Source organism: Chelonus insularis, unplaced genomic scaffold (assembly GCF_013357705.1).
Source record: "Chelonus insularis isolate UGA/USDA-ARS -01 unplaced genomic scaffold, ASM1335770v1 contig_88_pilon, whole genome shotgun sequence".
Taxonomy (NCBI): Eukaryota; Metazoa; Arthropoda; class Insecta; order Hymenoptera; family Braconidae; genus Chelonus; species Chelonus insularis.
This window is the reverse complement of record NW_023276776.1, coordinates 3,042,879-3,061,402: the sequence shown is the minus strand read 5'-3', so window position 1 is coordinate 3,061,402 and position 18,524 is coordinate 3,042,879. Positions and strand designations below refer to the sequence as shown.

Below are 18,524 nucleotides of genomic sequence, written 5' to 3'. Positions count from 1 at the left end.
GGTTTAAAATAAATATTACCTACGACTAAAATACATAATAACTCCGAAAAGTTTAAATTAACATTATATTATATGTATTTGAATTTGAAATAATTAATGAACCTGTTGTCTTGAAATAAAATAATATAATATACATGCAATTTCCTCCGTCTTCTTATTCTAAATTGTAACACTATTTATATCACATAATGTAAGTGAATCGAATACATATTGAAATATACTAAATTTAATCGGGAAAATTTTATTTGGGAATTAAAAATATGAACTATAAATTTATTTTAATTATCTTATGACAAGAACTAATATCTAAAAATGATTCCAACAGGGGTGCACTCTGAGTTCACTGCAAATTCGAATGGTTGGAAACTAAACACTTAAAGTGTTTACAATGTTTAAACCCGTATAACTTTCATGCTAATCATGCTACCGGGTTGATCGAGGACTCAATTGAAAGATCTCGACGAAAGGACACAAGTCAATATGGGAGAAATCATAATTGGAGCATAATTCATGCTAAAATGAAAGCAATTTCAGGTTTTACCCCATTTTAGGAGTGAAGAAATTAATTTTTTAAAAGTTTAGACCCGATTCCGCATTTCTACGCATTGAGACGAAGAGAATGAGTGGTCGAACTTGAAAATCGGACAACTTTGATTTTTCGACCCCAAAAAATGGCAAGTGGTACCCCTTTCCATTTTTTTCAGCCAAAAAATAAAAGTACTTCGATTTTCAAGTTTGACCACTCATTCTCTTCGTCTTGATGCGTAGAAATGCAGAATCGCGGCACCGGTCAAGAAAATTCACTTGAACACCCTTAAAAACGGGGTTACACTAAATACAACTTACGAATTATCATCCCCTTGACTTTAAAACCCTTATAACTCATGAACGGACGTTCAATAACAGTTTTTAGGGACGTTTTAGAAACCTAAAGATCTAAGCTAAATATTCATATCCATGAAAATGGTTTAAAAAATTTCTTTCACCCTTTAAATCGTTGAAAAATGAAAAAAATAACATTTTTTGAGACTTTCCAACTATTTTGGGTCATTTTGAGGGGAATAAATTTTTCAAAACGTATTTCTATGGATATGTATTCATAGCTTAGATTCTTGAAATTTCTAAATACCCTTTAATCATCATATGATGATTTTTCCACAAAGTTATAGAGGTCGGGAAGTCGGGGAAAGGTCAAAAAATTCATCTACTCTTTGATTCGGACCCAGTTTCACCCCTTTTTTTTAAGGGTGTTATTTAAATTGATGATTTTCTTGACCGGTGCCCCGATTCCGCATTTCTACGTATCAAGACGAAGAGAATGAGCCCTCAATTATTAAAATCGGAGTACTTTTATTTTTTGGCCTAAAAAAATGGAAAGGGGTACCACTTGCCATTTTTTCGGGTCGAAAAATCAAAGTTGTCCGATTTTCAAGTTCGACCACTCATTCTCTTCGTCTCAATGCCTAGAAATGCGGAATCGGTCAAACTTTAAAAAATTATTTATTTCACTCCTAAAATGGGGTAAAACCGGAAATTGCTTCAATTTTAGTGAAGAATTTTAAATGCTTTTAGTTGATTGTAAAAATGCTATAGTTTGTTTATGGTCTTTGATATTGTAAATAATTAGGTGTGTTATTATTAAACACTTAGAGTATTTTATCACTAAACACTCGAATTTAGCTGGATTTGTAGATATCTTGAACTATGATATTCATCAAAATCTCCATCTCTGTTTCCTGACATCAATAAATTTTGAGTTATGACTATCTTTCAGTAAATGAATGATACTATTGAATTTTGGATATGCTTCCCATCATGTAGATTAATGTAATATATAATCTCAATATGTATGTAATACGATCAACTAATTAAATTTTTCGGTACGTTATGATTGATGATTTATCAAATTTTGTCTATCTGTCTGATTCAGGAATTCTAATCTCAATAGTAAAGTGTATTTATGCTTCAATCGTTCATGTTCAGACATTACATAAAAATTAATACATGTTCACGTAATTATTCAAATTTCAATTAAAAGGTAGATAATAATTAATAATATGCTGTCCATATTAGCTGTAATATTATTGTAGACATAAATAATTGATGGAATTTCAAAAATAACTTCTATTCTTAGATAGCTGAGGATGTTGATGAATTAATTATTAAGTTAATAAAACAGATATCAATAAAAAAATATTACACAGATGTGTGCACCATATATTTTGAACAGCCACGCACTTAATAAACGTCAAAAATGAGATGAAATCACATGAGATAAAAAAAAATACTTACAAAATCACAGCAAGCACACTTTTGCTAGCAAAATATCTGTAGCACTAAAGATTTCTTCTAAATGGCGTTGGAAGAACATTTCTAGCAACATCGTATCATCAGTTTTGTTACGGTCCTCATTTTACCCTACCTTCTTCTCTATATTATTCACAGAATTTTCATGTAACTACAATTCGTTAAAATAATTAAAGAGTTTTAATTTATGCAACTTCAATTCTGAGTCTACTCTAATAGGATTAGAGTTCATAAAAATAGGATATATTATGAATGTAAATATTTCGAATAAAGCTTGATGAATGTATAGTTCTAATTTAGAATAATTGTATTGTGAACAAGTTGTGATCACTGTACTATATTAATATTACTTTTAACTTTCTATAGAACGTATAATAATATCTAATCCTTTCATACTTTTCTCTCTGTCACTTGATAGATAACAAAATATTCCATTTCAAATCCGTAAAAATAAATTAAATTGAAGATGTTTATTTAGTAGGGATTTTTGTTTGATAGAAGTACATAAAAAATGAGGCAATTTGAGAGACATCTTATGTGAATAAAGCTAAAAAAAAAATAGAATTATTTCGTATTGATGTCAATTTTTTGTTTAATGATCTTTTTAGTAATATTGAAAATAATAAAAAATATTCTTTCTCAAAGAAGAAAAAAAATTTAATTAAATTCTTATCATGTATTACTTTTTTCTTTCAATTACATCAAAATTTATCAAACTATTTTTTTGAGAATAAAAATATTAAAACATGATTTATCTGAGGAAATTATATTTATAAGAGTGGCTATAAAAATACTACAAAATGCCTTTTAAATAAAGTATTAGTCACTACTTGCTGCTATTAAAAAGAAAAGGGGAATAAAAAACTGTATTTTGTACGGGTTATTACTATCAGCAACTCTGAATAGTATCGCTACAGACAGTTCAAGAAAGAAAAATTCAAGGATAAAAAGAAGAACAAAAAAATATATATATATAAGTTAGAAGAAAAAAAAAGAGCAAAATCTTAACTTTCAAGAGCAATACTACGTGACTTCAATTTTTCCAACAAACTTTTTACCAAAAACTTTTTATGAGTATCGTAATGATAAATCAATATATTCACATAACAACTGACAAAATATTTCGATTTTTATTTTATAACAATACACAATAATTGTTAGCAACCTACTTTTTTTTTAATTACTTTGAAGTTTAAATTTTAAAAATAATTCATCTGTTTTTCATTAGGGACTCTCAAATGAACCACCTGACTTTGGTATCTGAATTAATAAATGAAGAGTGATTAATTTTTTTCATTAGTCGGTAAATATTAGAAATGATCACTTTTTGGTTTGATTAAAGAGAAATTATTATAATTAGTCACAAAAAATTAATATTCAATTATTTTGAGAAAAAGCTGATGGAAAAGAAGACTTTCTTTTATACTTGATCAGGATGATTATTGTCATCGAAATATTGTGTTCGGAAGTTAATTAATATTAAGACTGTTCGATTAGTAAAGCTAAATTTAAAATATTATTGAACGAATCTTGAGAAAATTTAATTAATTTATTTTTACTATAAATTAACTCCAAAATAATCATTTCTCATCCTGATGAAAATATATTTTAAGTAAAAAAAAAAGCAAAAAACGGTGCTTTTATTTTTATAAGACAATTTTTCATTGCAAGTGTTGCAAAGTTTCTCGGTGAAATTGTAATCAAATAATTCCTACATTTTTTTTTTTAATTATCAAGATAAAAAAATGATAAAGTTTGTTTCTTTAATACTTTAACACCTGAAATGATTGAGTTAATTTTAAAATCATTCATTCTAATTATTTTACTCGATTTTTATTAACGAATGTGTGTATTTTTTTTTTTGTAGAATCAATAAAATTTTCATTTAGCGATTCAGTAGCGCGAATCGACTTTGTTTTTATTGTAATACCATTATTCGAATGTTCCCATGAGTCCTTTGCTTCGATAACCTCCCCCACTAACATAGCTGCATCAACAAGATATCATACGAGTTGTGTTATATTCTGGAAGGTAAAATAACGAAGAATAACAAATAAATATAAGTTGATTAATTATAATGGAATGATAAAACAAAACAAAAAATAAAACTTTCTTTGTTATCTATTTATTCACTTAATCACAATTAAATAATTCTATAAATTCATTTTATATTTGATTAAACAAAATTATTGAATTATTCACATAAATATTTCAATTTAATTCAATTAAATATCTATTCATTTATTTTGTATATTTTTATTTTTATATACAAATATAAAACTGGCATGAAAACTACTGAACTTATTTTGATAAAACTTGCACAGTTCTGAAGTAGAAAGTAGGAATGAAAAAGTGGAATATGTGTCAGTGTCGTAGGGGGATTGAGATAGAAAATTGTAACTCGTACAATTGACAATGAGTTAAAACGGTATATTTTAAACAAAGAGGTGAATAAGTATACTTTTATTTTTTACTTCAAACAATAGACGAATTATGCTTTTCTTAGAATAACTATTTCTGAATGAACAGTAACTCAAATTTTTAATACATTTCTCTAGTCTCTCCAAATAATATCATTGTTTTTGAATCATATTTTAATATATTATTTATTAATAATTAATTTTTAACATTAAATTGTTTTAGTAATTATTACCTTACTATTAAAATATCCCTAGTGTACAATTATTTTGTAATATTCTTAAAATAAAAAAAATTATCTCAAAATACTCACAATATTTTTTTTCAATTAAATTCGTCATACTATCAATAATTTATTACCACATTAATTTTAATTTAATGAAGTATTCTGTTAAACGTATGAAATCAGCAATAAAACAATTACTGTTATTAAAAAGGAAATACAATAGTTTTTTAGAAATTATTAAATGAAAGTTACTCCAAAATAATAAATATCTAATATCTAGCAATAATTTTTACTAGTAGGTTTTTAAAAAAATGTGAACAGAATATTTTTATTAATATATGCTTTTCATAAATTTATCATCAATGTTCTTTGAATATCAAACTAGACAGATTTTGAAAGAGAAGTAAAGGAATCAAATAGAGTTAGTTTCCCTTGAGATACGAAGCACTTTCCTCATGGTTCCAGTGCAGATTTGGAAACAGGCTTACGTAAGTCTGACCTAAGTCTTGCATTAGACATTTGCTTGATGCCGAACTTAAGCCAGACTTAGAGCAACCTACAGCACAAGAACTCAACTACTAAAGTTAAGAAAAAAAATTCGAAAATTATTTTACAAGTTAAAGGATAATATTATTTTATCAATAAAAGCTTTATAATTTATTCAGGGAGATTATGTTATTTTTAATTCCTAAAAAAAAAGTGTCATCGAAAAGAAATATTTGGTAATTAATTATATCAGCTGTGGTCTATAAAATCTAGAATGAATGGCTTTATATAATAAAATACCTCTATAACCACTAGTTTCGTGATTCGCATATCAAACGATCTTTAATTCATGTGTATAAAGTGTAATACGCTGCATGTAACACATGTGTCAATTGCTAATTGGTTGCTAACTACCATCAAAATTGATAGAGTGCTTTACAGAGTATTTTGCATTCTACAGACAAATATACATCCATAAACGCTGAAGTAATTACACATCAAGCTCCTTTTAATATCATCCTAGTTCAGTTATATATTCAGCTTTTGATTCAATATAGAAATTCATGATCGTTTTATCAGCATCATTTTTTATTGCACTTAGTTTCATAGTGATGTTTTCTATGTCCTTTTCACTGTTGAGGTCTAAATACATTTGATAATGACACTGAATAGCAGTATTGATGTCTTATGTATTGTCATTATGATTTCAGGGTCACGTGGAAAACCGTAGCTCATCAGTAAAAGCTGCAAGGGGTACTAGTACTGATCTTGGTAGGTCGCAGTCGTCGCCGATACGCGGAGGGAGGCATAATGCAACCGAAAGCTCTCGAGAAGACACTGATCTTTTGGCACATGCTGCCTCTGCACTTCGTCGGCTCAATTTCGTATCAGCAGGTGGTAGTCGCAGCTGTCGCTCTGTACCTAAGGTCATGATCATGGGCTCAAGTACTGCCTCGGAAACAACCATCAACACAAGCACAGATAGTGCAAACACAATGGTTACTGTGGTAAATATTTGTTTCTTCTAACTCACTTTTGCATCTTAAATTATCTTATAAATATTTACATTACAAGTTAACTTGCCATTTTGTTTTTTTTTATCATCATGTTGACATTAGGTGATCATTGAATAATAACTCTATAAAGAGATAATTAGAAAAAAAAACTTGTACAACGATGTGACTGTCATAAATCAATAACCTGAGTTGTAATACAGAGAACAAAAAAAAAGTTTCTTCCTATGGGAATACTACTTGTATTGTGACGATGGTTTTTATGATGGATTTGAACTACATCCTATGATGCTTGAAAAGTATCACACTAACTGTATTATAAAAATGTCCTTGTTTTACAACACTAGGTTGTCTTGAAGCATGAAGAGATAGATTTTTATTTATTCATAAGACATGAAATGAAGAACATACAACATATCATAATTATTGATTTAGATATGATGAATAGAACGAAAATTGTTTTATCTCTACCTGTGTCATTACATTTCATACATCTCATGACTTGATATTTTTACGACGGCCAAAAGTTTTAGTTTTTTTCTAGTGGAAATTTTTTTATTCAAGCAGTTGTGAAAAAAAGTTATTTAGTTCATCATTTTACGTAATAAACTTTCAAGACATTTCATTTATTTTCTGAAAAATGTTATTAATTAGTCAACAGATTCATGAAGTCTGAGTGTATCAAATAGTATAAAAGAGTTTGTCTTAACTTTACCGACTAACATTTATTGCTTTGAAATAGATAATTATCAATAATAAGAGTTGAGAAGGAGATTCATTATTGATATAAAAAAATTTGAAATGTGTTAAAGATGACAACTACAGACAGCGAGCAGCATGATGACAGCATGGATTTAGCCGACGAACCCTCAGAATTGTCTCCACCAGCTTCCTCAATGAACTCCATGTTGCCTTCAACAAAGAATGGAACAAATAATTTGGAAACAATTACGAAGAATAGAACAATTGCCATTACCCAATGTACCACTGCCCCAATGGTTCAGTCCCCTCCAATAGAAGCAACATTAAATACGAACATAAATCCAATAAATGGCATTGATGCTTCCTCCCCTACTCCTCCTGCAAACATTCGCCGAGAAACGAAGTTTCCTTTTGCATCTGGACGGATTCCTGCACTTCCTGATCTCCGAACCGCCGAATTTTTTAGGTAAAGCTCTTTATTATTACAACATCTTCTATCTTTTCGGAACCCTTTTGAGAAACAGACTTAAGCTTTGAAGATTAATATCAGATTGTTGTTTTAAATTAAATTATAATAAAGGTGATTTTGATCCTTTGTATTGTGAAGGTTTAATACAATACGTCTATAAAGTCAAAGAATAAGATTTTAAGGTTGTTAATTTACATAATTAGTTGTAGTGAAAAAAAAATTAATAATAAATAAATTAACTAAGTCAATTTTTTGATGGAAGGAAATGGATGATCTTGTAGGATATAGCATCCACCAAGTGTATTAGATGAATTAGTTGACTTATAAGGAATTAAAACTTCCACAAAAATGCAAATTAATTCCATTAATACAAGTGTTTGCCACCACTTTGTAAAGTAATTAATCCAAGATTGTATGCTTTATTGATATGAAAAAAAAACTTTAATTGGAATTTATTCATTTTAGAGATTAATTTCCAATCATTTTACTTGTAATGGAAAATAAAATAGAATAGTTAATAATGTTAGAAATATTCTTTTTAAGTATTCTTGTAAAAACCCGTATAAAAAAATTTGTCGACATATTGGCGAAAAACTGAGAAGCATAGAAATGTGTATAACTTCTAGGCTAATGATGCTGGCAAGTTGATTGAGGGCTCAAATGAAAGATGAGGACAAGAGGGAAAAAGTCAATATAGTAGAAATCATAATTGGAGCATAATTCATGCTAAAATTGAAGCAATTTTCGGTTTTACCCCATTTTAGGAGTGAAGAAATAAATTTTTCAAATATTAGACCCGATTCCGCATTTCTACGCATTGAGACGAAGAGAATGAGTGGTCGAACTTAAAAATCGGACAACTTTGATTTTTCACCCCAAAAAAATGGCAAGTGGTACCCCTTTCCATTTTTTTCACCCAAAAAATAAAAGTATTCCGATTCTAATGATTGAGGGCTCATTCTCTTCGTCTTGATGTGTAGGAATGCGGAATCGGGGCACCGGTCAAGAAAATTCACTTTAACACCCTTAAAAACGGGTTACACTAAATACAACTTACGAATTATCATCCCCTTGACTTTAAACTCCTATAACTCTTGAACGGACGGTCCAATAACCGTTTTTACGGACGTTTTAAAAAGCTTGAAATCCAAGCTAAACATCCATATCCATGAAAATTGTTTAAAAAATTTCCTTCACCCTTAAAATCGCTAAAATATAAAAAAAAATCACATTTTTTTGAGACTTTGCCAACTATTTTGGCCATTTTGAGAATGGAATAAATTTCTTTTAAGTTTTTTATGGATATGTTTTTTTAGCTTAGATTCTGAAGTTTCTAAATACCCCTTAAAAATCATCATATAATGATTTTTTCACGAGTTATGAAGGTCGGAAGTCGAGGAAAAGTGAAAACATTACCTTCTCTTCGACTTTGAACCTCTATAACTTGTGAAAAAATCATTATATGATGATTTTTAAGGGGTATTTAGAAACTCCAGAATCTAAGCTAGAAATAAATATCCATGAAACATGTTAAAAAAATTTATTACACCCTCAAAATGGCCAAAATAGTTGGCAACTTCCCAAAAAAATGTGATTTTTTTTATATTTTAGCGATTTTAAGGGTGAAGGAAATTTTTTAAACAATTTTCATGGATATGGATGTTTACCTTGGATTTCAAGCTTTTTAAAACGTCCCTAAAAACGGTTATTGGACCGTCCGTTCAAGAGTTATAGGGGTTTAAAGTCAAGGGGATGATGGTTTTTAATTTGTATCCAATTTTACCCCTTTTTAAGGTTGTTAAAGTCAATTTTTTCTACCGGTGCCCCGATTCCGCATTCCTACACATCAAGACGAAGAGAATGAGCCCTCAATCATTAGAATCGGAATACTTTTATTTTTTGGGTGAAAAAAATGGAAAGGGGTACCACTTGCCATTTTTTTGGGGTGAAAAATCAAAGTTGTCCGATTTTTAAGTTCGACCACTCATTCTCTTCGTCTCAATGCGTAGAAATGCGGAATCGGGTCTAATATTTGAAAAATTTATTTCTTCACTCCTAAAATGGGGTAAAACCGAAAATTGCTTCAATTTTAGCATGAATTATGCTCCAATTATGATTTCTACTATATTGACTTTTTCCCTCTTGTCCTCATCTTTCATTTGAGCCCTCAATCAACTTGCCAGCATCATTAGCCTAGAAGTTATACACATTTCTATGCTCCTCAGTTTTCGCCAATATGTGATTATTTTCATTATGTATATTATTTTTGCAAGTAAAAACCATTCAAAATACATTCGAAGTAGAGACGAAAAATTCTCAAAAAAAAAAAAACAAAATTTTGTTCCTCGAACGTTTTCCACGAGGGGAACTTCGGGTAACCTTTGCGAAACGAAATTTTCTTACACGAAAAACGTCTGATTTTAGTACTCCTGTAAGAGGATCAGTAGATGCAGGACAACCAGATCCTCATCAGGTAAATTCAATGCTTACTTTACTAGCAGCAAAAGAGAGAATATCATCGATGGAAGAGTCGAAAGCAAATCATATTGACACCAGGAACGATTTCAAGAAAGAATCAGATTTACAAGTCCTAGAGAAAGATAAGATTGAAGATAGTTGTGGAAAAATGCTAAAAAATGCCAAACCAAATATAAATGTCACCACAAATCCTTTGGATATCTCTCTATGTGGATCACAGTCACCCTGCTCAACAACACAACCGTCCACGGGCACCAGGGGAAGTCGTAAAATACCAGGTATGTTGTAAATACTTTATTAAATATTCTTCACGTAGCTAGAAAGTTATAAATTTGTTATAGGAGTTTACAATCATTCAAGGAATCTGCTTGGGAATATACATATGTAATTATGAATATTTTTTTTTCATGAACGAAAATGTTTCCTCATGAAAAAAATCGTTAATTAAGGTGAAATATCTTTGGTGGTACCAGACTGCCATTTTTTCCTTTTTTCGTACTCCTTTAATTAAAAATTCACCTTCTTTTACTTTATATTGGATTTATTAAATATTCAGAACAGAAAGAAAGAGAGAAAGTATTTTAAAAATTTCAATTGGTTTCTAACAGCAACATAATTGATATCAAAATATTTTTCAGGTAATCTTGCAACCAGAATCATTGTTTAATTGTTTCCAGTATCAAATAAATATTAACAGTAAAATAGAATATGCGAAACATTTTTTTCATGAGAATCCAAGAGAGAGAATGAACGAGGAAAGAGAGAGAAAAAGTAGAACTATTAGGTAGTAATAAGAATTTCCAAAGGAAACTGAATTGATGTTCTTTCTTTCAGAAGCTCATCCCCTTGTTTCCGCCATTCATTCATGGGTCAGGGTCTTTTTCCCGTTTTGCGCAATAGGTACAGTCACCTGTATCCTAAAAAGACTCCTGGAAATGTGCAATAAAATCATAATTATTGATACAAATTTTATTTATCCGTATAAGTGTTATACTTTTGTTATTATTCACCTGTATCACTAGGTAATAATACATAGAGACATAATGCAATGGTTTGATGCAAAAATTTGTATATTTATTCCAACTATTTTCTTTTAAAATCAATTGGCTCCAATGTCCATACTTTGATAAGTCAAAAAAATAAACTGAACTTTGTTTTTTATTCTTCATCTCCATCAATATTGGTTTGGAATAATAAAACTGCTTGGAGTAAACTGGTCTGACTTGATGGTATTGATAATTAAACCATTCAATGTAGTTCATTTAAAGTTTAATGACTTATTTTATGTGTTGGCACTAAATGGACCATAACTAGGATCCTTTAAATACAATAGTTCAATAATAAAGCCAGGAAGTTAGAGTACTTGATGGAGAAAAAAAATGTTAGTTTAATAAGATTGATTGATAGTAAATGATAGAAATAGAAGTAAAGCAGGTTTATGTTTTTTTGAGAATTATTTTATATATTTTTTTATTGAAGTACTAAAAAATATCAATAAATTTTTTATATGATAAAATTTTGCATCAATCCACTTGATTTCTTCTTTCTCATCATATTGACGAGCAAATATTTATAGATGTTGTGTGTTGACACAAATAGACGATATCTATTTTCAGGGGTCTTTCCTTAGGGTATCAAAGTAAACATTGGTGATCAAATAATGCTCTTAATTATGCTTTTGAAGCTTCAAAAATTTCTTATTATGTTCGATTCTTGTTGCTAGCATTTTGTGTTGTACACATATACGAAATCTAGTTGAAAATGCTCTAATTGATATCAGAAAGCTGCTATTTTATTTTGATGTTCTGAATGTACATTCAGTTCTCTCATTAGTGTATGCTTTGTGTTTAATGTCTCAGGATAAAAATTTTGTCGTCATTGGTTACATTGATACTTGTTTATCTAGTTCATTTGTCAATCATTTCGCACTTGAACACCTTTTCAAATTTTTTTTTAATCACTGATTAAATCATTTTTGTTTTTATTTCAGTACTGAGCCATTCAGTTGTTAAAATCATTGAGATTGAGGTTTATTTTTTGAATGAAAGAATGATTATTAGTGATATGAAGAAATGGGAAGTGTTAACGACACAATCGTTATTTTATTTAGATATTGGATTCATGAGTTCCACACGACTAACTTCCCAGTGGAAAAAATAAAAATACTATATATTCTATTGATCATTGTTACTGCTTTACTATAATTAAAACAATCGAATTATTATTAATAATAATCATTAATTACAATAAATATTTAATTCTTACAAATAATATTGGATTATTATTGACAATAATTTTTCACTGTTAGAGCGTTTTAATTTTTGAATTTTGCACAAAAATGCTTGGACCGATTTTGCTGAAAACAAGTTTAGTTGCGTGATTAATTATGCGTCGAATACAAGATGTGTCAAAATTTGGGACTTATAAAGTCGGACCCATTGCAATAACTTGCCACTTGAAAGTAAAAAATTAATTTTATCATTAATCAATAATTTTTTTTTCTTTATTTAATTAATGATAGAATATTGGAATGAAACTAATTGAATTCTGACATATTTATATGTACACAGTATATATACAATATAAAAATAATCGATATAAAATTCCAGTCGAATGCTAACGTGTTCTATTCTTCTGAGATAACAACGTGTGATCAGGTGCGTTGAGCATGAATAAAGTCGATTGTGTACCAAAGCCGCGAAAAAGACACGAATGGGTGCACTAACAAGACTATTGAGTCTGTATCCTTTATATGCAATATTTAGGTTTCGTAACTCAAAGATAAAATAATAGAGGGCTTTTTGTCAATTAGTATTTTCGCTAATTCAATTGTCACTTTCATTTTTGCACATCTATCAATGATTTATTTAATTATTTCCCCTCTCTCTTTCTCATATTTTTCTCTCCCCCCCTCTTATACACACACATACACTCTCTTTCTCTCATTCTCTGCTCTTGAACCTTCATAGGCTGCAGATTTCAATTACGTACAATACCACGTTAGGGAATAATAGGCTTTCGATCAATGGTCGTGTTTCCTCGTTGACACTTCCTGTTTCTCTGTGTCGATTGTAATCAGAATGTACTTGCACATAACATAGATGTATCGAAGCGACCAAACACAACAATCACTTAAGTCTATTGAAAATAAATTTTCTTTGAACAAGAAAGCTTGGTGCAATGGCTTTGAAACAAAGAATTTTTTGAAATAATAAAAAAAAAATGCGCCAAATTTGAACGATAAAATTTCTGAGGAAAAATGGGTTGAAATAATAAATTATTAATGATTTATTTATTTTCGAATATTTTTATTGTGAATGTTGATTAATTAATCAGATGATTGTCATTGATCCTTCAGGTTCTTTGCAATAATTTACAATTAAATGATGTACATTTTAAAGGGTTAATGTTATAATATTGATAATAATTGTTATTATTACCTTTCAATAATTTAAAATTATCGTTAATTCTCATGAGTCTCTTTATCGAGCTTAGTTACAATTTATCTCAAATCAATTTGAATTTAATTAATATTAAAAACTGACCTCAACATCAAAATCAATGATTGCTGAAATTTGATGATAATCTTAATCACGATAGCTATAATTGATGCTCGATTTAAATTTAATTTGAGAGTACTTACTAAATAGCAATAGTGTATAAATCCTAATTATCGAGATGCGTCAGAACAAAACCGGATTATTCCACTTTTTATTAAAATTGATCGGATTTCAGTTCGACTCTTCAGGAAGGAGCTTAAGTTTGAGGTCGAATTTTTTTGTGGCCATTGATTGATTTTTTGCTCAGTCAAATTTATTATACTTAAATTTGATTGGCTTTATTTTATTGACAGATATTTAGCTGGTTTAAATATATTCATTTTTGTTAATACAATAATAATTAATACAACAACAATAATAACAATTATTTGACAATAATTAACTAGTTTGGGTTAGAATTATTATTAATAATTTATTCCTTTAGCAATAATACGATAAAACTTGATTTTTTTTTCTACAAAGTATTCATTACAAATGTATTAACACTGTTACGTCTGACTTATTAATTTAATAAATTAAATTAATAGCAATTATTTGATTAATAAAAATGATTATAAAATTTTAATATCAATACAGATCCAAAAAAAAAAGGAAAAATTGGTTGCTATTTAACAATATTAAATAATTTTTGTGTAATAACACTACCTAATTATTTTACAAAAAAATAAAGAACCGGTTTTAAATAAATGTTATAAAACGAAGTCTTGTAATTAATTATAATTGGTTTAAATGAAGAGAACAATCAATTTTGATTGCAAATAACTCGAGTTTAAAATAATTGATCAATTTTTTTTTTATTCAAACAAACGTTTCAATTTCTAATAATCTTTAATTGTAATGTATTAAAAAAAAAACCTTAAAAAAAAATTAATCTCAATCGAAATACCTTAGCTGGTTAAACAAATGGTTTAATAAGAGAGTTTAAATGAAGTAATTTGTGAGCGAGTCATCTTTAATGCCTGACATTATCTAGTAATTACAAAATAGGTAGAATTTAATTAATAGTCCAATTTAACTCATTTTTTCTCATGTTTTCAATAAAATTATTGAATACTATTTTTTTATGAAGAATGAATTATGTTGATATGTGCTAAATAAGAGAGATTTTTACATTGATTTTACATCGAACAAATAGAAGTGTTGTTTTAAGATATATATAAAAATTAACACTCTTGGAAATTGTGACTCTTTTTGTTTACTTAATAAAATAAACAGTAGAGTGATGAATCATAAAAAATCACAAATATTTACATAAATGTAATGAAAACAACAAATATTAAATTATTTTATCTTTTACTTATTATACAACATTGTACATAATCAACAAATGTTCATTACAATTTTAATATTAATAGTTTTTTTTATTAATTATTTAAATTTTATTTACAAATATATCGTTTTAATTGGATATTCTTCCAACTCAATTTATGAAAACAAAAAGTTTTATTTCAATACATAAATGTTAAGTAAATCAATCAAATAATTCTGACATTCTTACCAATTTATTCAGATTTGATGTATAAAAATCATTTAAACAATTGATTTATTTAAAATAATTCTAACTTTTATTTATTTATTTTTTTTATTTCACCGAAACATTTAATCAAAAGAGTTATTGAAAAAGAACAGTTATCAAATTTAAATCTGTTATAAAAAAAAATACCATCAATTTTATAATTTTCATCCGAGGTTAAAATGCGAAGTTTTTTTTCAGTAGAAAAAAATATTGAAGATAAATTGTTCACTTGGTGAAAATTATTTTTATATAAAACAAACTTTTTATTTTTATTTTTTTTTTCAATGTAAAAATCGCTCTGTGTTTTTGATGATATACATAGGAAATTTGAAAGAATTGATAATTAAAATAATTGTTTAAATACCTGAAATAATTTGGTTTGAAAGGTGGTAGTAGTGGAGGGACCAAAAGAACAACTCAAGCAACAATTGTCGTTCAACAGCCATCACTTACTCTAGAAGCCCCCGCAGCGACGATCCTTCTTCGTCCTGAAGCAGATGCACGACGTCGAGAGGAAAATATGCGACAGTTGCTTGATGTCACTCATACACTGACTCTTCAAGAAATTCACGACTTTGAGATGAGGTTAGTAACGACATAGCAACATAGCTTCTAGCTCTATAGTTTTATTAATCTCGAGTTTAACGAACAAAGAAGCGAAAAATTTATAAGATTCTTATTCTTATTGCCTCTTGACTCACTTCCTTTTTTGTATCAAAATTTATGTAATACATTTAACTAGATCTGCAATCATCTTGTTCGGTTTATTGTTAATATAAAACAATAAAGAAGTAATTCTATTTCCATTTATTATGTTGTTGAAAAAAATGACATAAAGAGAGTCGTAGGTCTTTTATTGAAAATGTGAACAAATTGGATGAAAGATATTATTATGAGAGATATTATTTGATCATCAAGCTGCTAATAAAGTTACAATTAGAGGACATTCTCACTTTTTTGATTGTTTAACACATATAGAAGATTCCACAAGTAGCGGATATTCTCAAAAAAACTATGACATTAAACTTTAGAAACTTTGAAATGTGGAGATATGTTAGAATTTAGAAGTTACAAAAATTGAACCCGTTACGACTATTTCCCACTGGGAAATTAAATATGCATAGGATCTATGGTAATGATGGTATAAGGTTGATCGAGGGCTCGTATAGAAGATCTGGACAAAAGGAAGATATTCAACGACCCCCTTACCTAAGAACCCTGTCGGAAATCCCGTATCTCTCATAGTTTCCGAGCTATGAGAGTTTAAAGGTTTTTTTTAAGCTTTGCTGCAGCATTATATAGTTTTCTGCTGATAACTCAGGATCTATAAGGATTACATGGACAAATGAGGATATCAATGAATTTGAGAGAATGAGATCTTCGTATTGCATTAGTCAAAATCATAATTGGAGCATAATTTATGCTGAAAATTAGAGCAATTTCCGGTTTTACCCCATTTTAGGGGTGAAGGAATTAATTTTTCAAATGTTTGACCTGATTCCGCATTTCTACGCATTGAGACGAAGAGAATGAGTGGTCGAACTTGAAAATCGGACAACTTTGATTTTTCACCCCCAAAAAATGGCAAAGAGGTATTTAGAAACTTCAGAATCTTAGCTAGACATACATATCCATAAAAAACATCTAAAAAATTTATTTTACCCTCAAAATGGCCAAAATAGTTGGCAACTTCCCAAAAAAATGTGATTTTTTTTATATTTCAGCGATTTAAAGGGTGAAGCAAATTTTTAAAACGTTTTTTATGAATATGCATATTTACCTTGGATTTTAAGGTCTCTAAAACGTCCGTAAAAACGGTTATTAGACTGTCCGTTCAAGAGTTATAGGGGTTTGAAGTCAAGGGGATGATGTTTCTTAATGTGTATCCAGTTTTACCCCTTTTTAAGGGTGTTAAAGTGAATTTTCTCGACCGGTGCCGCGATTCCGCATTTCTACGCATCAAGACGAAGAGAATGAGTGGTCAATCATCAAAATCGGAGTACTTTTATTTTTTGGCCAAAAAAAATGGAAAGGGGTACCACTTGCCATTTTTTGGGGGTGAAAAATCAAAGTTGTCCGATTTTCAAGTTCGACCACTCATTCTCTTCGTCTCAATGCGTAGAAATGCGGAATCAGGTCAAACATTTGAAAAATTAATTCCTTCACCCCTAAAATGGGGTAAAACCGGAAATTGCTCTAATTTTCAGCATAAATTATGCTCCAATTATGATTTTGACTAATGCAATACGAAGATCTCATTCTCTCAAATTCATTGATATCCTCATTTGTCCATGTAATCCTTATAGATCCTGAGTTATCAGCAGAAAACTATATAATGCTGCAGCAAAGCTTAAAAAAAACCTTTAAACTCTCATAGCTCGGAAACTATGAGAGATACGGGATTTCCGACAGGGTTCTTAGGTAAGGGGGTCGTTGAATATCTTCCTTTTGTCCAGATCTTCTATACGAGCCCTCGATCAACCTTATACCATCATTACCATAGATCCTATGCATATTTAATTTCCCAGTGGGAAATAGTCGTCACGCATATTTAATTCTTTGCCGAAAATCTTTCTTTTTAAATTTCGATGAATCTTCAAATATGACTTCGACTAATTGATCGAAAATCTGTTGTTTTTTTTTGTGTGATAATTCATTAAAACAAATGTTAGTGGTACTCCACAGTCATATACCAGCTTCTTTTACAATACACATATAAGATAAAATAATTTATATAACAGTAGATAATAATCAATAGCAAAATGAAAAGACAATGATTGGATATTAAATCCGCAAGACATGAATACGATAAAGAAAAAATAATATATTTTTCCTTATTCCGAGAAAAACAAAGAAAGAAGATAGTGACATCAAAGAATCGATACTTGAACGCCTTCTGTACTTGAGTGAATGAAATCTCTCGAGAGAATATGACCTGAATCTCTCGTTCATTCTTGTTTGAACGGCTCAAGATCAATTTCATCGTTAGATTCAACTCTTTCGTCTTGAGCTATTGACATATCATCAAAAATGTTAAATTTCACCATGACAATCACAATAGTTGACGTAAATATTCGATTGATCCTATTTTGGATTCACTAAGTCAAGTATTTCCTCAAATATTCTAAAACCCAGATCTAATGCTCTTAATGGAAATACTAAGTAAAATCACTAAGTTTATCAAATGTCAAAGCTTCTTGCATAATCGTGATCTAGGATAATTTATTTCACGTCTAATTTCAGTCAACTGACGTGATGAGTGTGAAAATAATACGCATCAAGTATGTCTTGTAGAATAAAGCTTAGATAAACACTAGTGATATTAAAACACATCAGAATAGATTACAAG

At 29.0% G+C, this 18,524-nt stretch overlaps 1 protein-coding gene across 5 annotated transcripts in view; it reads left to right on the top strand.

The window, feature by feature from the left end:
- Window positions 1–18,524, top strand: part of LOC118071925 (mucin-4-like) — a 79,172-nt gene that overhangs the window by 29,368 nt on the left and 31,280 nt on the right. For 3 of the 5 annotated variants that reach the window (XM_035091419.1, XM_035091421.1, XM_035091418.1), the window contains exons 3-7: window positions 6,148–6,444; window positions 7,263–7,618; window positions 10,046–10,377; window positions 10,934–10,999; window positions 15,562–15,760. In XM_035091419.1, the coding sequence (XP_034947310.1) occupies window positions 6,367–6,444; window positions 7,263–7,618; window positions 10,046–10,377; window positions 10,934–10,999; window positions 15,562–15,760 (1,031 nt within the window). In that variant the 5' untranslated portion in view covers window positions 6,148–6,366. The remainder of the gene's footprint in view (window positions 1–6,147; window positions 6,445–7,262; window positions 7,619–10,045; window positions 10,378–10,933; window positions 11,000–15,561; window positions 15,761–18,524) is intronic. The other 2 variants (XM_035091422.1, XM_035091420.1) reach the window with 1 other exon arrangement.